General features: G+C 34.5%; 2 protein-coding genes across 5 annotated transcripts in view; one reads left to right on the top strand and one right to left on the bottom strand.

Moving 5' to 3' along the window:
* Positions 1 to 23,013, top strand: part of LOC149735234 (tetratricopeptide repeat protein 41-like) — a 28,248-nt gene extending 5,235 nt beyond the window's left edge. Inside the window, exons 3-28 of one of the 4 annotated variants that reach the window (XM_089878701.1) lie at positions 5,047 to 5,140; positions 5,440 to 5,566; positions 6,305 to 6,405; positions 6,613 to 6,767; positions 7,066 to 7,242; positions 7,766 to 7,928; positions 8,194 to 8,434; positions 8,635 to 8,750; positions 10,261 to 10,410; positions 10,997 to 11,111; positions 11,563 to 11,797; positions 12,662 to 12,828; positions 13,055 to 13,235; positions 14,177 to 14,250; positions 14,710 to 14,797; positions 15,140 to 15,272; positions 15,552 to 15,652; positions 17,205 to 17,331; positions 17,440 to 17,608; positions 18,455 to 18,562; positions 18,663 to 18,723; positions 19,207 to 19,322; positions 20,032 to 20,066; positions 20,577 to 20,787; positions 22,438 to 22,500; positions 22,702 to 23,013. In XM_089878701.1, the coding sequence (XP_089734827.1) occupies positions 5,047 to 5,140; positions 5,440 to 5,566; positions 6,305 to 6,405; positions 6,613 to 6,767; positions 7,066 to 7,242; positions 7,766 to 7,928; positions 8,194 to 8,434; positions 8,635 to 8,750; positions 10,261 to 10,410; positions 10,997 to 11,111; positions 11,563 to 11,797; positions 12,662 to 12,828; positions 13,055 to 13,235; positions 14,177 to 14,250; positions 14,710 to 14,797; positions 15,140 to 15,272; positions 15,552 to 15,652; positions 17,205 to 17,331; positions 17,440 to 17,608; positions 18,455 to 18,562; positions 18,663 to 18,723; positions 19,207 to 19,322; positions 20,032 to 20,066; positions 20,577 to 20,787; positions 22,438 to 22,491 (3,299 nt within the window). In that variant the 3' untranslated portion in view covers positions 22,492 to 22,500; positions 22,702 to 23,013. Of the gene's footprint in view, positions 1 to 5,046; positions 5,141 to 5,439; positions 5,567 to 6,304; positions 6,406 to 6,612; positions 6,768 to 7,065; positions 7,243 to 7,765; positions 7,929 to 8,193; positions 8,435 to 8,634; positions 8,751 to 10,260; positions 10,411 to 10,996; positions 11,112 to 11,562; positions 11,798 to 12,661; positions 12,829 to 13,054; positions 13,236 to 14,176; positions 14,251 to 14,709; positions 14,798 to 15,139; positions 15,273 to 15,551; positions 15,653 to 17,204; positions 17,332 to 17,439; positions 17,609 to 18,454; positions 18,563 to 18,662; positions 18,724 to 19,206; positions 19,323 to 20,031; positions 20,067 to 20,576; positions 20,788 to 22,437; positions 22,501 to 22,701 lie in introns of those variants that run through there. The other 3 variants (XM_089878700.1, XR_016385080.1, XM_089878702.1) reach the window with 3 other exon arrangements.
* A 47-nt stretch (positions 23,014 to 23,060) lies between these two features.
* Positions 23,061 to 24,549, bottom strand: LOC149735235 (meiosis 1 arrest protein-like). The gene has a single exon (XM_089878706.1). The coding sequence runs from the start codon at positions 24,513 to 24,515 to the stop codon at positions 23,061 to 23,063; it is 1,455 nt and encodes a 484-aa protein (XP_089734832.1). The 5' UTR covers positions 24,516 to 24,549.
* Positions 24,550 to 25,570: the final 1,021 nt, after the last annotated feature.

Genomic DNA, 25,570 nt, shown 5'->3' on the forward strand with positions numbered 1-25,570 from the left:
TAACCATCTAGCACACATATTGCATTTTAGTAGTATCATATCGTCGTGTACAAATGTACATTCATTCATGCTAATAACAGTAACTGTCATTATAGTGTTCCACTGTCTAGTTCTATCATTTAAAGACTAGACTGGAATGTTTGTTAGTTCGGTATATTGTTAGTCGAGTTAATAACGTGGTTATGAATTATGATCCGATCACGTGATACAATACATAGATATCAAATACTTCGTGATATATGATAGCATGAATAGAAACAATGAGCATGAACACTACATCCCTCTCCAAGTTAGATGGTAAATTACATTTTAAAATGTTGTTTAGCTAAATGCACAATATCTAAATTGGTTCACAATAACACAGTATTTTTGGAAGGTATATGAAATAAAACAATGAAGTAATATGGCTCGGATTAACACAGGTTGTATATAAAGTTATAAAAGAAAGTTTGAAGTACGTTGTATTAAATTGGCAGTACGTGGCTTAGGTAACGAAATGAAATACTGCAATATACAAGCAATAAATGAACATGGCATGCACGAGTACTTATATAAAGGTACCATCTCTGAGGTATTCAGGAGGCCTACGATTTCGTACCGGATATCGATGATTATCAGTATGTTCATTTGTCTCATTAGTGAGGTTATCTTCATTGTTCACTGTGTTGTTATGGTTGTATGGATAATATGGTTGATCGTCATCTGTGTGTTTCTTATGTTGTTGTGATGTATTTATTTTCTTGAAGAATGAAGAGTTTCTTGTAATTTCTTTGTATGCATTTTCTGCTGTGATCATTGTTCCTTTGATCTTTGTAATTGTGAATGGTTGTGGATTGTAAGGAAGCATTAATTTTCCTTCTTTTCTTTGTTTTACAAGAACTTTATCTCCAGTCTTGAAGTGAGATACTTTTGCATGTGTAAGTTCGTCTGCATATTTCCTTATCTTGTGTTTTGCACTATTGTCTCTGTTGCGAAGATTTGTATCTTCTTTCATCTGTTCAGCATTAGGAATTGTAATGCTTATCTTTCTTCCAAATAGTAGTTCAGCAGGGCTGACTTGTGTTGTAGTGTGTGGTGTTGCTCTGTAGTTTCGTAGGAATGTAAGTAGTTTGCTTTTCCATGACTTAGTTTCAGCATTGAAAATTCTTACAGCTTTGTTCAGTGTTTTCATAAATCTTTCAGCTTCAGCGTTTGCTTTCGGCCAGTGTGGAGTAATTCTTCTGTGTGTGAATCCAAGTTCTCTTGCAAATCTTTTGAATTCACTACTGTTGAATGGTGGGCCATTATCAGTTTTCAGAATGTCTGGTATTCCAAAACATGAGAATGTTTTTTCCAAAATAGGAATGACTGTTGTTGCTTTGGTTGATTTGATAATTTCAACAATTGGATATCTTGTATACTCATCAATTAATACAAGTAGATATTCTCCAGATGGGTATGGTCCAGAAAAATCTAAACTTAGTTCTTTCCATGCACCTTGAGGTAATTTTGACATTTGCAGTGGTTCATAGTTCTTTGTAACTGTCGCAGCTTGGCAGTATATACAATTCTTGACTCTTTCTTCCACTGTTTTGTCAATTCCAGGAAACCAGGCGTGTTCTCGTAGTAATGATTTGGTTTTAACTATTCCTTGGTGTCCTTCATGTGCTAAATCAATGACTCTTCTCTGCAGTGTTTTTGGAATGACTATTTTTGTTCCTTTTAAAAGTAAGCCATCTTCTGTAACTGATAGATCACTTCTGATTAAATGGTATGGTTGCAAAGTTGAATCCTTAGCATTTGATTTCCATCTGTTTGCTGTTATTGTCTCTATGACTTTTTGCAATGTGTCATCTTGTTGAGTAGCATTTTGTATTTCAGCTTTTGTTAATGCAGTAGGTATTGCTGTTGCTGCAATAAGATTAACATATTCTTCTGCATTGTCTGACTCTTCACTTGCTGAGTGATAAATAGGATGTCTTGACATATAATCGGCTGGATTATCTTTTCCAGGTCGATATACTACTTTAAAGCTGTACGGTTGTAGCCGTAAGTTCCATCTTTCAATTCTAGCAGGAGGTTTTGATGATGGGTTTTTGAAAATTAATTCAAGCGGTTTGTGGTCAGTAACAAGTGTAAATGGCGTTTGAATTCCATATAGATATAAGTGAAAATGTTCACATCCCCAAACAATTGCCAATGCTTCACGTTCTGTCTGTGAATATCTTTGTTCGACTGATGTAAGCACTTTACTTGCATAAGCAATAATTGAAATATTGTTGTGTTTGTCTCGTTGGCTTAGAATAGCACCTAATCCAACTGGGCTTGCATCCACTATAAGTTCTGTGTCTTTTTGCGGATCAAAATAGTGTATGACTGATTCACTTGTTAGACTACATTTGAGCTGTTGCATTGCTCTTTCATGTTTCTCGTTCCATTTCCATGTAGAATTCTTGTGTGTTAATTCTCTTAATGGTTGAGTGATTGTGGCATAGTCTTTGATTAATCTTGAGCAATAATTTGCCAATCCAAGTAAGCTTCGAATTTCTTGCACTGATTTTGGTTTGTCAGCATTTTTGATTGCTTTGATCTTCTTTTCTTGAGCATGTATTCCGGCGTTGCTGATTACAAATCCAAAGAATTCTAGTTTTGACCTGTTGAACTCACACTTCTTTTTGTTTAAAGTGAGGTTCTTCTTTCTTAAGATGTCCAGTATTGATCTGAGACTCTTGTCATGGTCATCTTTGGTTTTGCCGAATATGATGATGTCATCGCTTACATTTAATGCTCCAGGTATGCCTTCGATCAACTGTTGTATGATCTTTTGAAATAGTTCAGCTGCTGAGCAAATTCCAAAATTGAGTCGCTTGTATCGATAAAGACCTTCATGTGTAGAGAAAGTTGTTATGTATCTGCTTGCTTCATCCAATTCAATTTGATGATATCCTTTGTTTAAATCTAGCTTGGAGAAGACTGTTGCTCCATTAAGATGGTGTATTATATCATCAAGCGTTGGACATATGTGTCTTTCTCTGTGTATAGCCTTGTTTGCTTGTCGCATGTCTACACAAATGCGAACTTCTTCTGGACTGTTTGGCTTTGGTGGAGTAACTATTGGAGATACCCACGGTGTTGGTGCAGATATTTTCTCAATAATGTCATTTGTTTCTAGATACTCAAGTTCTTTAGTGACTCTTTCTCTTATGTGAAAAGGTATTCTTCTATGTGGCTGTGCTACAGGTTGTATTGTTTTGTCTATATGCAGCTTTGCCTTGTACCCTTGGAGTTTTCCAATTCCTTTGAATCGATCGGAGTACGTTGTGAGAATTTCCTGATCATCAGCTTCATCGCACTGTTCTGCATGAGTTGCGAAGATTTCTTCTTTGTCTTTGATAGCTGTTGGAATCACTACTAATCCCAATTTTTCAGCTGTATGGTAACTCAGTAAACATTCTTCTTTGCCTTTTATTACATACATTTTTGTTTTCATTATGTATTTAGGTGTTTTGACTTCTGCAGTGATCTTTCCAAGTACAGGTAGTGGTTTCTTTGCTTGGTATGCATAAATTTTAGTGTTAGTTTTCTCAAGCTTGCAATCTAACATTTTGAAATGTGTTTCATCAATAATGTTGACAGCAGCACCAGTATCAAGTAAGAAAGTAATATTGTTGTCATTCACTTCCAATTTTACTTTGGGTGGTTTGCGTTGAGGTTTGTTATGCCTACATATGGTAACATATGCTTTACGTACCTCTGGTTCTTCATCACTGTATTCTGATTCTGAGTTATCTTCAGTTTGTCTCACATGCTTCTTTTGTTTCATGTGTAAACAGCATTGCGAAAAATGATTGTATCTTCCACAGTTACGACATTGATTTCCAAATGCGGGGCATGACTTCCGTCCTTGTGCATGAGGATAGTTTCCAGCACAGAAGTAGCACTTCTTGCTTCTTGTTTCTCTTTGTTGATGTCTTGTTTTCTTCGTGTATTGTTTTTTCACTTTATATGCTGACTCTCGAGCATTTGATTCTGACTTTATGTTTTTCTCGATGGATGATGCTTGGGCTTCTGATCTTTCCATCGCATTCGCCATATCAAGTAAATTGACAAGAGTAAGCTGTTGTGTCTCAAGCGCTCTTTGTCTTATTTTGTGATTTCTGCATCTGCTGATTATCTGAGTTTTGATTTCATCGTCAGCGTTATGAAAATCACAATTCTTTGATAGTTTACGAAGACGAGAGTGAAACTGTTTCATTGTTTCATCTTCTTCTTGTTTTGTTTCACGGAATGTTACTCTTTCATAATCAACATTCTTCTTGTCTGTAAAATGTTGGTTTAGAGTTGCTATGGCTTGATCATATGATTCAGCATCGTCAGTGTCAGGTAGACTTTTGAATATTGAAAAGACTTCATCACCAGCATAATGTAGTAAATTAGCTCTTTTCACTTTATTTTCTGTGATGCCTTTTACCACAAAAAAGTTATTGAGGCGTTCTACCCAATGTTCCCAGCGAGGGCCTGTTGTCGAAGATTCGTACGGATTAAACGGAAAAATACCATCAGACGCGATAGCAGCCATCTTGGTTTTTCTTTACCGTCTTGCTTTGCGAACTTCGTAATATGGACGTCTTTTGTCCGTTAGCTTTCTCTGATCGACTAATGCACGTTTCCTTGTTTAAGTAACGTTATCCTCGTCGCCAGTTATAGTGTTCCACTGTCTAGTTCTATCATTTAAAGACTAGACTGGAATGTTTGTTAGTTCGGTATATTGTTAGTCGAGTTAATAACGTGGTTATGAATTATGATCCGATCACGTGATACAATACATAGATATCAAATACTTCGTGATATATGATAGCATGAATAGAAACAATGAGCATGAACACTACAGTCATATCAGGTATCAACAATATTGCTCTAATAAAAAGTATATATAATGTATATACTATAAAATACAATATTTGGCCACAGTGCTTCCTCTGTTATCTATTACTTGTTTATTCAAAATTCTATATGGTTAACAGTGATTAGATAGCATAATTATATTAACTAGTTCTTATCTCTCAGTGACCAATGAAGGACGTGATGTTGAATACAACATCCAACATCAAAGTGGTGACGGATTATTTTCATCCTCATCATCATTTGTTCAATCTTTGAGGTGCATTTTCACTTGTTGCAATAAACATAGTTTTAAGTTAAATCGCTGAGTTAGTGCCAAAAATTCTTCAGTTTGGCATAACAATTGCAGGGTTTTGGCTGATAGCCACTATACTGTCTTGTGGTACTGATGACAATTTTGACAAATGTTAATATAATTGGTGGTGCACAACCAACATAAATAGAAAGAATTTATCTTCTAAACACACTTTATCAGTGGTTCATACCTTGCATACATTATTAAATATAAGCCAAGTGACAAATAAAAATAAACAAAACAAGAATAAGATTCTATGGTAGGTCACCTGATGCTGGACCACAAAGTGAACCCAGGATATTGACTTTGGTTGGTGATCCTGGGAGCGGCAAGACAACTTTGCTTGCCAATTGGCTGCACAGGTTTCAAAAGGAGAACCCAAATACATTGGTGTGTTGAGTATGTTACCAAGTTTGTCTCTCGCCATGGCACAGTTGGTTAGCAAGCCTGCCTGCTCTAACCCAAAGGTTATGGGTTCAAGGCTTGTCACTACCACTATTGTAGGCGTATGTGTCTTTGGGCAAGACACTTAGCAGCAATTGCTCCAATCTAGTGGTAACTAGTGAGTTTTATATAATATATATAATAAAAAATAAAAACAATTACCCACAGAGTTACATATGTGGTATTTTTTTTATGGGTGAGGTCCTTGTCAAGGATCTGGGATTTACGCCAGATTTGGCCCATTACCCCAACACCCGGAAAGCCCATTTAAGTCATTTGCGCGATGGTTGGGTTGGAGCAATGTTTGTTAAGTGTCTTGCTCCAGGACACATACGCCGGTCACTGTTAGTATCCCTATTGAGCATCGAACTGGGGACACTTTGGTTTTAATGCAGGTGCCTAATCCACCAAGCCACAGCGCTGGCTTAAACTTGTGGCAAAATCATGGGAAACTGGGACACATGAAATTCCTAGGGAGAAAATAGGAATGTAAATAAACATGCTTTCCTGAACAAAATTGGAAAGTGCAGCGTGCAGGTTTTGTCTTTATTATTTACTGGGCCATTTCTAGTTTATAATTTAAAATCGTTTAAAGTTATCAAGTAAATACTTATATTTTCTGACAAATAACCTGAAATATTCATATGTTTACAGAATGCTTTCTTCATGTTTTTGTGTTTGCAGGTGCTGTCAACTTTTATTGGATCTTCAAATTTAAGTTATGATGTGTCAGCATTCATGCGAAGATGCATCAAAACATTAAGGGAAGCAACATGGAAAACTAAGTGATTATTTTTCTTTGATGATTATTATTGCAACCAAACCTAAATATTATATAGCAATATTGCCTAAAAGTTTTTATGTTAAAAATAGAAACGGCAATGCAATGTTTGCGGGGGTCCTTAAGCCTTAACGTTATATTAATAAAGTACTGTTTCAAGAATTTATTTTTAATTTTATTTGAATTCAACAAAAAACTCCCATCATTTCAGATGTACTTCCAGTGAAATGTTGGAAGATGTTGATACTTACAAAGGACTTGTTGAAACATTTCAATCCTCATTGAGTCTTCATCCATGTGTGGTTGTGATTGACAGTGTGAATGATATTAAGTATGGGATGCATGAGGATATTGGACAGGTAAAAGGTAAGGTGGACTCTTTTTATATCCAAGCGATTATTTTTTATAATAACACCATCTGTTTCTTCGGTTTAAATACCTTGCAATTGTATAAAAGCGGATAATATTGAATTTTTAAAAGTGTTCCTGTCCTGCAGATGTGTTGAATTCCACTTATATGTGTAAAATTGGTAAGCTTAACATTAGAGTTAAAAACCTAATCAGTATATTATAAGTAAATATAGTTTGCATTTATTTTAGTATACATGTTAATGACGTTATTCCATATATAGATTCTTTCCACTTTTTCAATTGTTTTACACAGGGCTGGGTTGGCTTCCGGTGGTAATTCCCCTGACATGTCACATAATTATATCCACACGGAGGTCAGACTTAACGTATAAAGCCATTCAACAACGTGGTGATGTAACAATTGTAAAGATGCCATCCATAGATTTACAAACCCGAGAAAATATTTTACAAACTTACTTTGAAGATAATGGTTTGTTATTAGTATTAATTAATGAATGAATTTGACTAATTGATCCTCATTAAAACAAAAGTCGGTAAAACATGGGTGTTCTGTTTCATACACCTTGTGCTGCTTATGAGTTACAATATGTGTGCCTTTATAAGCAATTAAATTTTTCCTGTTTTTTTGTGTGCATACAGCAATACCCATTATGTTGTTTTATTTATACCTATAATTTTATGATTGCCTATTTTCAAGGAATTGCAGCACTGTTTAAAAAGTTTTCGCGAAAAATAAAGTCTGTTGGTTTACAATATTTCGCTATCCGCTGGTCGAAAAAGATTTCTTTATTTCAATCAAAATAATTTCTTAACATTATGTACTACTGTGCATATTCTCTAGCACTGTATTTCAATTAAAGTTATGGCATTTTTTACAAAACATCGTACAGTACTTAGAAGGTTTGTCAGAGATGTGCTCTGTTGTGTTTAATGATTCATCTTGTGTTTTTTTTAATTCCAAACTTTGATCTGGACCTATTATTTGTCTTTAGTTGTTAACATACTTGGTCGAGATCATTTATCAAAAGTTTGGGCAAATCGGTTGAGTGAACGACCTTTGTATCTTGCAACATTATCACACCTTATAATGTCTTGTCGAGACAGCCATGATATTAATCAAGTTATCGAAAAGTGCACCACATTCCGTATATTCAGGTAGTTATCACTGTTGTTGTGTCATGATTGCAATTAAATGCGTAGCATAATTTAATTCGGTTGGGCTGACTTGATTGTGTGCGTACAAAGCTCTTAAAAATGAAGTTTTGAAAATAAGGTCACCTGAACGTCACTTTACATTTTGTACTTTAGCTACTGCTGCACTGCAACAAAAGAAACAATATACGTTAAATTTTAGGTTTTAAATTTAATACATTAACAAACATACAAATTGGTATTTTAAATTTATTCTAATTTAAAACAGAGACTTCTGGAAATCTGTGTTTTTGTTGTGGAGTCGTCGTTATAGTTGGGGAAAGCAGTCATCTGGGCAACCTGGATCCATCCGACATCGAAGTAATGCATCAGGATGGGTGGCTGATGCGTTAAAATTCATTGCAACCTCGAGAACAGGTCTTCTTCTTAAGGAAATCCTGCATATTTTGCTGTTGGTAGGATACAAAGGAAGGACCGCAGTTTCACCTCATGATTGGAGGATGTTTAGGGTAAGGTAGCTTGTTATATTGGTTGTGAGCTAAGTGACTGTAAGCTAAGTGGAAAGTTAATTTTAAATTTGTAAAATAAATTCTTGTCCTTCTTAAAACAAATTTAAAAATAACACTAAACTCTCTTTCCCAAATAATTTTGGCAGCTACTGATATACTATTGTCTTAAAAAACATAATACTTCTTGTGTTTATTCTTAGGAAGCAGCCGGGAGTGCTCTTTGTACAAATAAAGATGGTTTGATAACAATAGCACATGATGATGTCACACTTGCACTTAATCATTGTTTGCTTGATGTTGGTTGTTATTCTTCAAGGTAAACGCACACCTTACAATCTATAAATTAAATCTATAAATTAAAGTGACCCTATAAGAATAAGTTTTGACCCTCTGACTATTAATGCAGAAATGTTTGCAATCAACATAGTGTAGTGCCAGAAAAATATAATTGTGTTTAGAAAAAAATGTAAAAATGTTATATACATGAATGAATGTAACTTACTTTATCCTAGCGTGGCTGGAAAACTCCAGAAAACAAACGCTTTTCAGCTTTGACAAGGTTACTGAGTTTTAGTTTACAAGTCAACACATAGTGCAAAAGTTTTACAAAGCGTATTTACACATAGTCTATACCAATCACTTAATCCTCATATAGTCTTCATGAGTTTTATTACATGTATAAATGTATTTTATTTAATGCTCCACAGACCACAATGGCGACTGAAAACCACTTTGTTGGTTACTTGTCTTTGTTAAAGCTTAGTCGACCTTTGTAGTAAAATAATTAATTAACATTTTGTTAAATGGTTTATGACGTGCTTACTTATTCGAGCTTTGCTGGGGTTTTCATCAGTGCATGTAACAACACTTTCAAGATTTTGTTCTATATGCATATGTTGACATCATACTGGCGCCATAGCTCAGTTAGTTGGCGCGCCTGCCTGTACCTTTAGAGGTAATGTGTTCAGGCTCGTCGCTGTTACCAACTTACCATTATGGGCGAATATGTCTTTGGGCAAGACACTTAATAGCAATTGCTCCAAGCCAGTGGTCACTAATAGGTTGTCCAAACGATCAGCCATACATAAAAAAATGAAACAAAAGACACAAAAAATTAACCACCCTCGAAGTAACTCGTAAGCTGGCACGAGTGTATGAACACCCCTTATAAAGACTGCTGTTTCCCCCTGCGAGGATAAAGTAAGTTACATTCATAATAAATTACTTTATGATATTTAGAAATTAAATGTTAGAAAACTCACCATATTTTGACCTTTTTGATAGCTCTAAATTCTAATCTTCTTATAAAATATATGTTTACTCTTTACTGCCCAGACAGTGTTATTTATTATTTATTCTGCTTTAGTTGCTAACAAAATAATAAACTGTTTTGCATCGGACTTTGGTTGCGAAGATTTACAATGTTTGTTGAATGTGTGCTTGGTACGGTATGTTATTTTTTTAAACATAAACATTATGCACTCCTATAACTGTATTGCAACTCGTTTTTGTTGCCATCCTCATTAAATAGAAGCTACAAATATGATATATTATAAATATTAAAAGCAAACCCCCATTATTTCTATTGCCTAATTAATAGTCGCTTTATAACCACAAACCCCCCAAACCCTTAATTAAAAAATTTTTAATGTCTACTTTAAATTGTCGGATTTTCAATTTGGTAAGATATCAATTAGTACTGGTTTAAAAACCTTACAATTAAGTATTTATAAATAATAATCTTTAGAAGCAAACCTTAACCTTCTGTTCTTAATGTATTAAATTTTAAATCTATAGTAACATTGAGCATTATTTTTTAATACTAGTTCAATAGATCTTCTCCAACACCAACATTCACTTCTTGCCTCTTATTTTATCAACCACGGCTCCATGAAGAGAAAGTTAATTGAACTACCATGGCATCTACATCAATGTAAAGATTGGGTATTACTTTGTCAAGTTCTCTGCAAACCAAGGTTGGTTTAATACTGGCAACAAATAAAATGTTTCTGACTTAACAATTTACTTTCTATAATGGAAAAAATCTGTAGTTTTACTTAGGTATTGACCTCTGTACCTATTTGTTTGTACCTATAACTCAGTTCTATGATAATACTATATTAAAACATAACATTGTCAATTACCATGTTTACATGACCGTTAAAGTCTGACGCAAATTTGGCTACTCTTGCTTCCCGGCAAGTCGACCGACCGTCAATTCGCTCAGAAAAGTTGTTTATGGGTCGAGCAATCAAGTTGGATTGAACAAGCAGAATGTTGATGTATAGGACTTGTCATGCAGTAAACATAATGTTTTTGCATAGGGTATATTAGTAGCAGTACGCGTGTATATCTGGCAAGTTTCCAAGTATTTATCTAGTAAGTTAATTATTATATAACTGGCAAATGCAAAACGATAGAAACCTGCATTGGACGTACTCAACCGGATACTGTAATATCTATTTAAGTCCCAAATGGTTTAGTTGAGCTTACTTGAATAAAAGAGCATTAGTGATCATGTATATTAACTTTATATACCACTCAGTGAATTATGACACTTAGGTTTTTCATCTCTATGTGCGAAGAATCAAAGTTCCATCCATCTTTATACAATGACCACAAGATGTATTGGAACTCACTGAACAAACATGACTTCAATATTGTGCATTGTTTGAAGGTGCTGTTTATACTTTTATTAATAAACCCTATGTTATATGAAATATTCAATGTTGTGATCGGGTGATTTAATATTTCTAAACAGCAAGTAGGTGCATAGAGTATGTAAGGTATGAAAACATGCCCTGAAAAATTTAGTGTAGCCTCTATTCTGTATAAACTGTACAAATCAAATTGAACATAGGAATGGTTTAATCTTTGGTAACTGTAATCCGGTATAGAGGTAAAACAGGAATAATGTGTTCTAAATAACAGTATTAATGTGCTGTATTGCCTATAAGGTACCCTGACTTTTAAAAAGTTATGTACTGTTTGATAGATTGGCATAGGTAATTTGATATGCTTGACACTTTGCATTAGGTTTATGAAACCACGTTTAAGTATTCAATTTTAAACTACAATGCTAAGAATGCTAACTAATATTAAATGTTTCACTTGATTCATTTCTACAGTCCATGGTTAGAAACCAATCAAACCGTGAGGATACCAACCAAGCAACGGAACAAACAGTGTCGAAACCAACTTTAAAAATTCCGTCTTTGATCATTGTGACTCAACACGATGACTCTCCCATGTCACACAATCGGAGCACGGAAAGTCGTTCGGGCACAGAAGATAGAGAACTTAGTGAAACTGAAAGTTGTTCGTTCTTCCTAACGGAAACTGATTCTGATGTTTTAATCGGAGGTGAGTTGTATAGATGTAGTTAATATATATGGATGCTACTTGTTTATGCTTCAAATCATTTTGTTCTGTTGCACACATTGCATAGTGGCTTCAAACACTTTCTGTCCCTTTACAAATTACATATGTAGCTTTTTCGGCATGGGTGTCATGAGCTAGTTTTCTGGAGAGGCCTGCGCTACCCTGGAAGCCTAGCTAGGTTGGTGACCCCAGTTTTTGTTAATCAATGTTTATTTTTTTCTAAATACAGCTTAAACATATTATTTAGTTGCTTGTTGCGTTTACTCACGTACATAGTATTAACATGATGAAACAAACAGTCCAACCTGTTTTAAAGTTTGATCAAATAATCCAATTTTTGTGTGAATTTTTATTATGTCATAATTAATTAAATGAATGAAAGAATGTAACTTGTTTTATCTTGGCGTGTCCGGAAAACGACAGTCACAGGTGTTTTTTACACTTTGTGCGAGCTTATAAGTAACCACAAGTACACATATACCCACAATGGTAGCAGGAACGAGTCTTGAATCCCTGACCTCCAAGTTAAAAGCAGGCACCCTATCTAACTGTGCTACAAAGCTGGTAAAATTATCATGTTAAACAATCCCCATTATAGTTATGAATCTACATGTGAGTTCCTACCATTGCATAACAAACATTTTGCATGGCTGAGGCACCCTGGTTTTCATTACAATTCTGAATGTTACGTAACATATGATTGTGGGTGATGGTTTTATACATAACTTCCGGTTAGTTGTGACTAGTTTGAAGTAACAAACACTGTCTTGCTGAAGGGCTTGTTACGTTTCGAACCAAAATGCTGTGTTTAATATTTCTGTGTTAAGTTTGGTTCTGCGAATTTAGGTTGGTCACCTGCAGAAGATGATCCCAAAGTAACAATTGACTCTTCCGTCCTTACCCAAAATGAATTAACATCTCTTTACCACAAGATGGGGTGGTTGCTTTTCCACATGAATAACAGGAGTGAAGGAATTGTCATGTTGCAAAAATGCAGACAACATATTGATGCTGTAGGTTTTTTGTCAGAGTTAGTTGTACTGTGTCATATACGGTACTTTATATATTTGTGTCAAGTATGGCACTTAACAGCATATTGTAATATTAAGGCTACAGTACTTATGGAGTCTAAACATATGATTTTTAGTAAAGATTCAAATACCTGTTACCAGAGATATCTTAAGAACTGCTTTTGTTGATTTAAATAAACTTCATATTTCATCTTGTTGTTTATTTTAGAACCGACCACTTTCATCAGTTGAAAATCTCATTCTGTTTGAATCTATTTGTTTACAATGTATGCACACAACGGATGTTTCAATAGCAGATCTGCAACTTGCAGTTAATGTTTATGATAATCTATCTTTACACACAATGGATCTTTCTTATTTAAAACTTAGAGAGTTATCCGAGACTAAAGGTAAGGAAATGTTTGGTTTATTGGTTAACTTGTTTTATTTTTCTTATTGTTTGCCTGTATAAATAAACAAGAGATCACAGATCTAATGCGTGAGCACGGTATAAACTAATTAGCATAGTATTAATTAATCCTTTTACTACAACGGTCGACTAGGCTCGATCAAAAACAAATCCTAAGTAACCAACAAAGCGGGTTTCAGTCGCCAATTGGTGACTGTGGAACAGTAGGTAGAATGCATTTATTCATGTATTATAAATTATAAAACTTACGACGTATTCACGTATAAGGAAGGTTTGGTATAGAATATATGCCAATACGCTTTGTACAACTCCTGTACCACGTGTTGACAAGAAAACTTACACTTGTTAACTTTGTCGTTGCTTAAAGACATTTGTTTTTGTGAAATTGGATAAACTGTAATCCCACAGTATTATAAGTAATGTTAGAAATTAATATTATTCATATATTGTGGCGGTTGCTTAAGTATTTATAGCGAGTGGTAAACTAAAAGAGCAATGAAACGATTGACGCGTTTTTATACGAAAGATATGGATGGGAAAAAAGCACTCGTCTACGCTTCGGTGCACACACGCTAATTGTGCGATATTAAATCTAAAAAATTTAGTCTAAAAATTATAAGTATATATTATGATTTGATTTCAACCAAGAAGTTAAAGAATAAATGATAAAATCTAGAATTGAGATGAATGGGGAAGAAAGTCGCGCAAAAAAAAACAACAACATTACAACAACAAGAACAACTGTTTGACAAAAAAGGATCAATATGTCCACAACCGTGCTCAATAAATATATGTGTATTAAAGTTTTGTTTGTATATTTTTTCAGAATGCGCATTAATAATTTTATATAGTTCTATCTTGTTGTTGCATTATATACTGTTTGTTTCCTCTCAAAGTAAAAATCAGCATTTGATCACATAGGATATATTTGTCTTCATCTTGCCATAAGGTTAATGATTAACAAGAGAGAGGAAGAAGCTCATGGTGTGTTTATGGTGGGTGGTACATCAATGGTTTCATGTTCCTATATTTCATTATTTTTATGTGTCTCACACATGATATATATGCACTTATATCAATTTGTTTAAATCTTATCATAAATGTTAAAATAGTTGGATTATATATGCCCGGTGCCACTGCACAGTTGGTTACCCTGTCTGCCTCTAACCCAGAGGTAATGGGTTCAAGGCTTGTCACTGCTACCATTGTGGGCGTACGTGACTTGGGGCAAGACACTGAACGGCAATGGCTCCAACCCAGTGGTCACTAATGGATTGTCCAAATTATTAGCCACACATAAAAAATCCCCCTAAAAAGATCATCCACAAAGTAACATAGTTGGGAAGTTGTAAATTTCCACGAGGTGAAGATCAGATTATAACAAGTGCCGTTTTTCGGCCACGCAAGGATGAAGTAAGTTTTTAAGTTACATTCATTCCTTCATATATCGACAGGTTGCATACAATATAATGAAGGAATGTGGAAGCATAAGTGGTCATGCACAGGCAAATGCTGTGTTTGGCAATATTCTATCTACACAAGGTAATCACATCTTACTTTTCTTTTATTGCCGATTTATTCAATAATGTACAACTTAAATATCCTTTTTTTCTTCCTAAGCAGCTATTATTTGAAAATACATAAAAGAAGCAAAAACTCTTAATGGTAGTATGTCTGGCGAACAGGCTTCATAATTTTTGGCCTAGTTATTCTCATTATCTGCATGTTATCAATAATTTACCTGTTATTGTTTAATCACAGCGTTATAAACATTTACATATTTGATATCACTTTTTCTCTTTTTTTTAGTAGATTTGAAAACCTATTATTATGACCAGATAATAAAGAAGATTATTTTAATCTTTACTTTATGTTGTTAAACAGGGATGATGGATCAGGCTGAAGTTCTGTTAAAAAAATCTTTACAAACTTATTTATACTGGCATGGAAGCAAACACCTTAAAGTTGCAAACTTGTTAAGAGATTTGGGTGAATTATACAGTAGTAAAAACATGGGGTGAGTTGCTGTTGGTTGCATTTTTTTTAATAACTGACAACACTCTAATGCTGTCGCACCTTGACTTAATATCTACCAGGTATGCAATATGCTGCTGTCACCATTGTTGGTGTGTCCTTGGCCAATACACTTAACAGTAATTGCTGCCGCATAGTTGTTGAGTTGTCCAAATTGAAAATCATAAAGAAAAAAAATGATGATTAAGCTGAACATTTTATATCTTCCCAGCTGCCCCACCACATGAACGTTTTTTTTAATATTAAGCTAAAACTTACTTAGGGTTTCACAAAGGAAAGCTATGACCACATACAGACAAGCGTTGGACATTATGCAACATATTGGAAGAAATACTGAAACTCCTCAACTGTTAAGCAAAATTGGTAAAAAAAAATTAAATCAGCTAATAGTTGCTCATTAATCCATGTATGTGCGCTAATTAGATGAAGTAGTAGTGGGATTTTAGATGCTTCAATATGACATCTATAAGAACCTATTGCAATGCAAAAGTGAAGCTTACTGCAATTGACAAGTGTCAAAGATTGGCAAGTGCCAAATTGTCTGCGTCGGGTGTATAACAGAACATAATTTTATTTAATTCTTTGAATATTATGGCAAAGATAAAATTAATAAAAAAAAGAAAAACATGCTACTGGCAAAAACTACTATTGAAAAGTTACAAATAAAAAGTTTAGCTGCAAAACGCAACTGTCTTAAACTTAATTATAACAATTTAAGATATATTTGGAAAAACGTGTGCATAAACACATCAGCCGTACAGTAGAAAGCACATTGGGTTATGATGGAAAACCACATCTATATGCAAAGAGTACTATGTATCTAGACATGTAAGATGCCTAGACATTTATTCAGTAGTAAAAACTCATAGTTGAATTTTTAATCTTCCGAAGATGGTGTCATAACCTGCGCAATACATACGTGCTGCAGTCTACACCTAAACTGTTCAGAAAATAAGAATCCTAATAATATTATTCATTTTTTCTTATAAAAAAGTTTTGAATTTAAAAATAGAGTTTACAGAGCAGTTGCATGTCTGTTGTTTTTTTGATATGTGTACCAGTTTGTTGAGAAGAAAAACTCCCTTGAATCAATCTGGGCAAATGGGTCAGTCAAAGTTATGAAACCTTATTGAGGTATACTAATACAGATGATAGTTCCAGCATATGTATTGTTGATGTGTTCAATAAGTTAACATGTTTAGTACCTTAATACTGTTGAAGCAGGCTTTTGCTGAATTAGCAATGTTTATACTTCATATACATAAATGTTATAAGGTTTGCCAGATTGGTAGATACACAGAGACGATATTGTAGTTTGCAACCTAGTCGAATACTGCACAAAATATTATTCTAGATTCATTCTAAAGAAGTGCCCAAAGAATACTTTCAGGTCATACACTGCTTTTAGCATATATAGTTACAGGAAGCTTGTAATTGCTGTTTGTTGATGTGTTTTTTCCATTCCGTCATAAATTGTATCTGTGACACTAAGAAATAGGATCATCTGTGGTTGAAATTGTATAATACTATAATGTATTTTAAACCTATGGTATGCCAGTTCTCAGCAATAGCACAAGAACATGTTAAAAATCACTGTTATTCTAAGAAACAAAATATTTTTTATAGTAAAATATGAAAATTAAACAGGTTTACTTTGAAATCGTGATATTTTAGCAAAACTGATAAACGGTTACATAGTATCAGTAATGTGCGAAAGTATGTATGCAAAAACTAAAACAAAATCAAATTCTATTCATGAAATAATGGATTAAAATGAGCACTGTTCGCGTCAATAGTGCTTTTATTTCCTGAGAAGTTTAGGTGTACTCCTAGGCCCGATGGGATGAAGGAAAAGTGTCATGTTAAAAAACGATCGTGAACTATCCTTCTGTAATCTGTCTAATATTCTTTTTAGGTAAGTTACTATTTGATGAAGGGACTTTAAGAAGCAAGGAAGAAGCTCTTTCATGTTTTGAACAGTCGTTTGATGCCATGGTTACTGAAAACAACCCTAGTGAAAAAATTTTACGCAAATCTTCTAGGTAGCTGAGGTTTATGAAAAATATGATTTGTTTAGTTTATTAAATGTCAAAATATCTGTATGAATAAGCAGCAGTTTTTAATTTTTAAACGTTGTTTTCCTGTTTCAGAAACATTAAACAAGTTTTAAATGATTTGCGTTCTGGCCATTTTGCCTTTGGCTGTGCTGCAACACCAGATCAACGCAGCACAGAGCGTCCATTCAGTGCTATGTCATGGCACAACAATGAGCTGGACAAGAAGCTTCAATCATCAACAACTACATATGATAGAAGTAGTGTAAGTAAATATATAGTGAGTATATATTAGGTATTGATGCTTCCACAACCTTCAGTGTGTCTGTATTTAAGACACCTGACAAAATTTTATTTAACCCATGTGTTTTAATATTGGGTTTGTACAAATTACCATAATTTTCGTAAAAACTAAAACAAAACCCCAAAGTTGCATGATAACTCAGGGATGATATCACCACATATTTTGAGCAATGGGACACAATTTGCCGCATTAGTTTTAATTTCACCATTAGAGGGGCATACCAACGAAAAATTAAATTTTGTATATGGATACATATGCTCTAATGTGTATTAAAGGTTCCATCAAAGTTTGCCAAAACGATACGGCTTCTAAAACAAAATGGAGTAAAAAATATTCCGCTGTTTCGACAATGCATGGGATATCCCATAAGAAAAAAAATCACTCAACTTTGATGGTTTCTAGTTTCAAAAATACTGAAGAAAGTTTAAATTTTTTTCAATTTTCTTTATATAGTTTTGAAGAAAAAGCATTCATTATACCAATTCAGAAATAAAATTTGAATTTTATTAAGTATTTTAGAAACTAGGAACGATCAAAGTTGAGTGAATTTTTTTCTAATGGGAAATCCCATGCATTGCGCCATGGCCAATTTTTTTTAGTCCAGCGGTCGAATTTGGGGTTTTAAAACTCATTTTTTCAGAAGCACTTTTGTATTTTAAAATTTTTTAGGGTAGCTTTAGGTCACATTTAAACTTATCTATCAATACACAAATTTTAATTTTTCGTTGGTATGCCTCTTTAATGGAGAAATTAAAACTAATGGTTGTTCTGCAAGAGTTATTTACAACCTATTATATTACTATATAGAGATGCAGTATGAGAGGATCTATCACATCCACCCGACCGTACAGCTCATACAGTGCACGTTCCTTTGCAAACCACGTTGTCCTTACTCCTAAGATTACACCACGTCAGGTAACTCATGAATAAAATCTGACAATGTTTGTTTTATATCCTATAGCTGCAATAAATACACATGGTTTCTGGTGGTTGTAGATACATTGTTTTGCCACAGATTCGATCATCTGGAGTTGATGGGCAGTGTACTATACCTTTTCGTTCACTGCATAGAACAGGTGATCGGCTGCTATATATGCAACATTCTTTCCATAGATTGCATTGCCGTATAATCAATGGAATGAATGTAACTTACTTTATCCCCGCGTGGCCGAAAAACGTCAGTCGTTATAACACAGATGTTCATACACTAGTGCTGGCTTATTTATGTATGGCTGATAATTTGGACAACCCATCAGTGACCACTGGGTTAGGGCAATTGCTGTTAAGTGTCTTGCCCAAAGATACATTCGCCCACAATGGTAGCAGTGACGAACCTTGAACCCATTACCTCTGGGTTCTGGGTTACAGGAGGGCCCGCTAACCACTTCGCAACATCACCGGACAATAGATATCTTATAGAAGCGCAGTTTTGTTGCTTGTCTTGTTTTCTTTCTGAAAGGAAGTCATTTAATTTACAGATATCTTTGTTTTAATATATATAGAGAGAGAAAGTATAAGTTTGAAGTCTGTAACTCAATTTTATCTTTGAACTTTATAAGGGAAAACGAATGTATCTACATATCAAGTCATTTCATCTGGTGGTGTTGAACCTGTCGTAATTGTTCCTGGTAGAAGATATGGGGGTAATGGCAAACAGATGAATGTTGATATGAAGGTGCGGTGAATTTGTGATAAAACTTGTGTCAAGTCGTATACTATATATGGATAAACTTTCAAGCGAGTCAAGCCAAGGGTCGTGGGGTTTTAATGTTCAGAGACCAAGTAGTCTGCTTTGGTAAAAGTTGCATACCTAAAAGGTTATATCAACAAAATCAAAATTTGTATATAGGTAGAGATGCTCAAATGTTACCAAACTTTAGACATTTTCAAAAAAATATATACACCGGGTATTAGGAAACAAAAGGAACGTTTTAAGATCAAAGTCATGTGTTTATGTTAAAACTAACTTTGAAAATGTGCAAAAAAGTGTTTTCACCAGCATAAGCTTGTAGTTAGCCATAGAATTAAAATGTTTATGTAGCTGTGTTAACTAAAGAAACAAGTCTTTATTTTTTATATTCTTTGTAGATTTATAAAACCGAGGAATTCATTGTAACAAATCTGATTTTCAATATTATTTTTTGATAGGAAATCATTGTGGCATGGCCAATTTTTTTACTCATTTGACTAAATGTTTTGTTGTTTATAGTTCATTTAAATTGGCAGACTAATTCTTAACAATTTTTAACAGACATACTGACATACATGTATCTGGTTTCTTATGTAGATATAAGTTATGAAACTTTTTTGGTTGAATACTTATTTAAACCTGGTTCAATGAAATTGACTGACATTCTTGATTTAATTTTTTTCCTAAATTGCAGATCAAAAGTCCAAGAACTTATACAGGTCAAACCAGGTTGGTAGTCTATAAAAATATTTATAATCAAGAATGCAAAAACAAGACATTACCACAAATTTCTATTAATCACCCATTATAGTCAAAGATTCTCTCGATGGTAACATGCATAAAATCAAAGCATCTGTACCACATTTTTAAGCAAAGGACTGGATTGTCGGCGCCGTGGCAAAGTGGTTAGCGCGCCTGCCTGTAACCCAGAGGTAATGGGTTTAAGGCTCGACGTTGCTACTATTGTGGGCGTATGTGTCCTTGGGCAAGACACTTAACGACAATTGCTTGAACCCAGTGGTCACTAATGGGTTGTCCAAATTATCAGCCATACATAAAAAAATTCCCAAAAAATAATCACCCACAAAGTAGGCTAACATACATGGTAACAAGTAAGCTGGCACGAGGTGCTAAACCTGTGTGATAACAACTGTCGTTTTCTGGCCACGCGAGGATTAAGTAAGTTACATTCATTCATTCATTTATTGTGAAAGGTATATATAAGAATTTTCATCACAGGAAATTAGATCAGAATTGTCATCAAACATTTGGATTTGATAAACTTTGTTTGAACGTTCATGGTTCACATTGTTTGATATCAGACCTTCTCTCACCTCATTTATCATCAAGAAGCAACAAACCATTGAATGATCAACATAAGTCAGCTTGGTTTAATGTACCTGGTAGATACAAGATACCTGGGAAGGTTATTCCATCAAAGCGCAATCAGGTATATTTGTTTTGTATGTTAGGTGGAATATCAGGATAGTTACAAATCAACTGATGAACATTAATATAATCTGTGGTTTCAAGGCTGTTTTGGTCTACTTGAAACTTAATCCAACATTGGTTGAACACCTAAAGTTATTACCTGACCATCACTGGCGCAAATATACGATTTGAAAGGGGAGGTTCTGATTTGCGCCGAAGGAGCAAAAAAATTGTGGCTTAAACCCCCACTTTCTGCTATAAACCCTCGTTTTACAGACTTATTTCAAATTTTAGATTACCACGTATCTTGTCATGTTATTGGGTCCCGACCGCGAAGCTTATTTTGCGACGTAACAACAATTACGTCATAATGACCATTGACGCATCCGTTATTAGCTACATCGTAGATGTGAAAAACACGTTAGAATTACGTTCCTTGTTCTTTATGTGATACTAACCAACTTTCTATACCTCAGTAAAAATTATTAGGTCGTAATCGAGTTAAATCTACTCACCGTGTGACGCACGGCGTGTGTCGTAAAAATGGGTACAAAGACGACCGCAATCAATCTTTTTGATATTCGATTGTATGAGATAACGTCACAATTGCTACACATGCGAAACAGTTATAGATAAACATCCCAAAGCAATAATAAAACTGATCTTTACGCGTGGTGCTGCGTAGGTAAGCTGAGAAAAGGTCCGTTCAGCATATTCGAGTTATTTAACCTAATTTACTGTGGTAAAACAACCATGATTGTATAACCTGTGCGAATCGAGCATCATTTATATTGGTAACGTTTTATTTTAGCGTTTTCTACAAGCCAAGAAATCAATTAAAAACCTGTCAATCACCGCCGGTTGCGAGTGTCGATATAAGGCGGTGCACTGCCATTGACCACTTGCCATGAAAGGTTAAACCCGATATTAAATTTACATATTATCTAGAATTACAAAGTTGGCAGAGTGAAATGTTGTATTGACGGCTGGTCTCGTCGTAATTACGGTTGAATTTAAATATTTAATTCACATTTTGTTTTATGATATTGCACCTGTAGCCAGACATGTAAAATGTGCAAACCGTTATAGTTTTAATAACATGCTTCTGTAAACAATTATTAATAGCCTGGGCCCGAGCGCTAATGAGGTCATTAAGGAGAAAATGCGCACGCGCACACGTCCGGTTTTAGTCAGAAGGAACCGCTAATAAAATCGCACAGAACACGTGGTTTCCGATCAGAGAGACCGCACAAGACGCGAGTTTCATGAATTGCAGTGTTGCAAGATGTAGAATTCATATAAAATTTATTTATAGTTGTTACAAAAGATTTTGCAATTTATTAAAATAAAGTAATTTTACAATTTTTCGCCTTGAACTAGGTTTCGTTACAAATTCTAATGTGAAACCCGCATATTCAACCACGACACCACGCATATTCGGATTCGATATAAAAATGCATCGAATAACGCCGAATTAATTGAATCCTGATTCGGCCCATCCCTAATGTTTTACACGTGATTAAGCACCTTATATCTACCCCGGCTAAAAATATTCACGTAAAAAAAACTTTAGATTGTATTAATAGAAGCCGTGTTAAAGTAGAGATTTTTAGATCGGAAAATATTAATATTGGACGTTGCTACTTTATTTTAACAGTTTTTTACGCAGAAACGCACTGATGCTAAAACTCTTTCAACTACAAGGTCCACATCATACATGTGATCTAAAAATGTAAGAAAAAAATGTGTAGGGCTTCTTTTAAAACCATAATATAATCATGTTTTAATAAATATTTATGAAATAGCTGTATTTGGCAGATACCTACATTCATGCACTTATCTGAAACTTACACATGGTGCTTATTCCTATATCAAAATATTCTCCCTTTATTATATTATTTTCCACCTTATTAAAGTCAAGTTTATTTTTCAGAAACTTTTGTACGACATAAGAGTTTGTAATGTTTATTGCGGAACAACAAGCACTTAAAATACCTTTTACAATATATTTATATTTGGGATTACTTTTCACTGTGTCTGATATTGCTCTTTTTTGTTTTTGAATTTGTAACTTAACATATTGATTACGTTGTAAAAACTCTAATTAAAAACGTAATTATCAAATTCATGTTTGGCACATACTACCCTGAATTGTAGACAACAGTTACTTAATATATGTGCACACTGCGTTCCAGTTTATGATTGTTTGTAGTTTATTTTTACAATAAAATATTTTAACAAAGAACACTTTCCAAAAACCAAACAACGTAACACGTAAGGTGAACTAACTTCTCATTTATTAATCCGATCTTGTCTTGGAGGTAGAAACCTTTTAATTTTTAGTGGTATAGCCTTAACTTTATTCGTTTGGTTGGCCGTCGCTCGTTTTGTTTTATTTGGCTGTTTAGTCGAAATTGCATTATGTGGGTTGGTGAATGAAGCCGATGACACATCTGTTACGAACAAGGGGTTAAAAGTATTTTGCCTCTCAACCTTTGACATTTCATTAATAATTTCTGCTCTCGCTTGAAGCGAAGTTAATTCCAATTTTTGTTGATTCGGTAAATCACAATCAAGTAGCAGGGTACCTGATGCGATAGACTTTATTAACAAAGTCGCTGGGTTCGGTGCCGCCATTATAAGAAACAATGCTGTAGGAAGTTGTATCCGGCCCCTTCTGTTGGATTGTTGTGTGATGTTCTTACAAACAACACATACATCGTTGTCAATTAAGTATTGAGAGAAAGTGATGAATCTATTCTGATTAGTTTCAAGTTCATTCCATTCCATTCTCCAGCATCGCGAGTTGTACATAACATACGGATGACCAAATAGAACGGATTCACACACGGACGCAGAGGGAACTTGTTGAATAATTTGTAACTGTGTAATTGGAACCGATTCGCCTGGTTTTACTGCCTTTAACTGAACATTTTTTATGTGGTCGGCGTTTGAACTCAATACAAAATGATGACTAAATATAAACTCTGATGGGTCCAGTACTCTCTCCTGCAAATCACATTTGATTCGAAGTCCGGAATTAAAATACAAGTGCACATGTTCCCTGTCTGTACTTTTATCCGACAACAACCTTCTCAAGAACATCTCAACACAAACCGAGTCCAGTTCCCCAGATACCAATTCCAAGATACCTGTTAAATCTGCGTCGTCATTACTTAGTGTAATGTCATCTGGTACCGGGTAATCTCCGGTCGGTGCCATTCCAAACAAAGTGACGCGTGGTATATCCGATATATCAATTCCCGTCAAAGTTGTTTTGACCAGCGCCAGGAGTGTTTGAGGCGGCCTAAAACACATGACAGTCACTTCTAACTTTGAAAAAAAAAGATCATTTCGTTTAAACTTGTGAAATTGATTCACCGCCTCACGTAGGGCTTGTTCCAACATCTTAACTGAACTAGCGCCACAGTGATTCGTGGTTTCTCTCGACAATCGACGCAGCTCTTCCACCGCACCTTGGATCCGTGTGTGCGACTCGTTGTTAAGTTGTATGAAAGGCAATAATACCTCAGGATAAGTCAGTGCGCACAATATGCTAAAGTGTGGAACTCGCCTTGGCCCGTTTTTCATCAAACAAAGAAGATTCGAGAATCTTGTTATTCCATTACATACCGCTTCAATGTTGTCTTGAGTGTACGTGGTGGACAAATCCACGATCACGCATTGGCCAGGTTGTCTTGCAAATGGGTAACGCACATTACTATACACACCACTAGCAGTTGCCATTATTAGGTATTAAAGAATTATTTATCGAATCTTATCTAGAAATATAGTATAGTGTTTTATCATCGTGCGATACCTGTCAATTTACGTTAAAAATGCGAGTCAGAAATGTTTTAATTATTTTAACGTTAAGTCAAACATGTAGGCGGAGTGTTACCGCCTGATGGCGACATTAAGTTATGTTTAACTCTTACTTAACGAATGACGTCATTTCCTTTTTTAAATGACTCAATTCTGGTTGAGTAACCGCTCACAAGTCATACTATCGGTTTTTTTTGATAACTTTGCTAATTTACGCTCGCCTTCTGCCACGAAACAGTCCTGTAATTTCAAAGTCGAAATGAGATAAAATAAAACAAAGAAATAAATAATCTACATATGTAAGTCATAAATAAATCATCTAGATAATTCAATTTTAAAATTGTGAATTTGATTTTTGGCTTAAAGCATCTAGGTTTGTTTTACATAATTTTTTGTTTTCCATAATGGTTCCACGGTTGTCGTCCAGCCTTAAAATCAAGTTAAATAAATTGAACATTTGGCTGAGTAGACCATTATGGAGCATCGAAAACCAATTTTATATAAAATGTTGTCGTTTTTTCAACGGCTGATTATACGAGGATGGCTAAAATGCAAGATGGCTGCGGATATGTAGGTAAGGAGAAAAGAACTGCCGTACTTTCATTCAACACACCTTCAGTGTAAGACTGTAGGTCTTGTAGCATCGTTAAAGCAACAATCAACAATCAATATACACGTTTTCAGCTCAATGAGTATACAAGTAAAACTATTAATAATATTGCAGAAGATTTTTGTTTATGAACAACAATAATTTTCCGAATATTTTGTGTCTGTATCCAGCAACACAAATTACAACGACATCAATATACGCCAATATCCTTACTTGAGTTACTGATATATATTTTTGCTGTATTAACAAGGTATACCTGGCATAAACCTAAACCAAACGCCATTTTAGCTAAGTTTCTAATAATTGACCGAACTTTATAACTGTTATCTGAAAATAGATTATGTGTATTGTTTAGTTTTAAACACTA

This window comes from Ciona robusta, chromosome 5 (genome assembly GCF_009617815.1).
Source record: "Ciona robusta chromosome 5, ASM961781v2".
Lineage (NCBI taxonomy): Eukaryota > Metazoa > Chordata > Ascidiacea > Phlebobranchia > Cionidae > Ciona > Ciona robusta.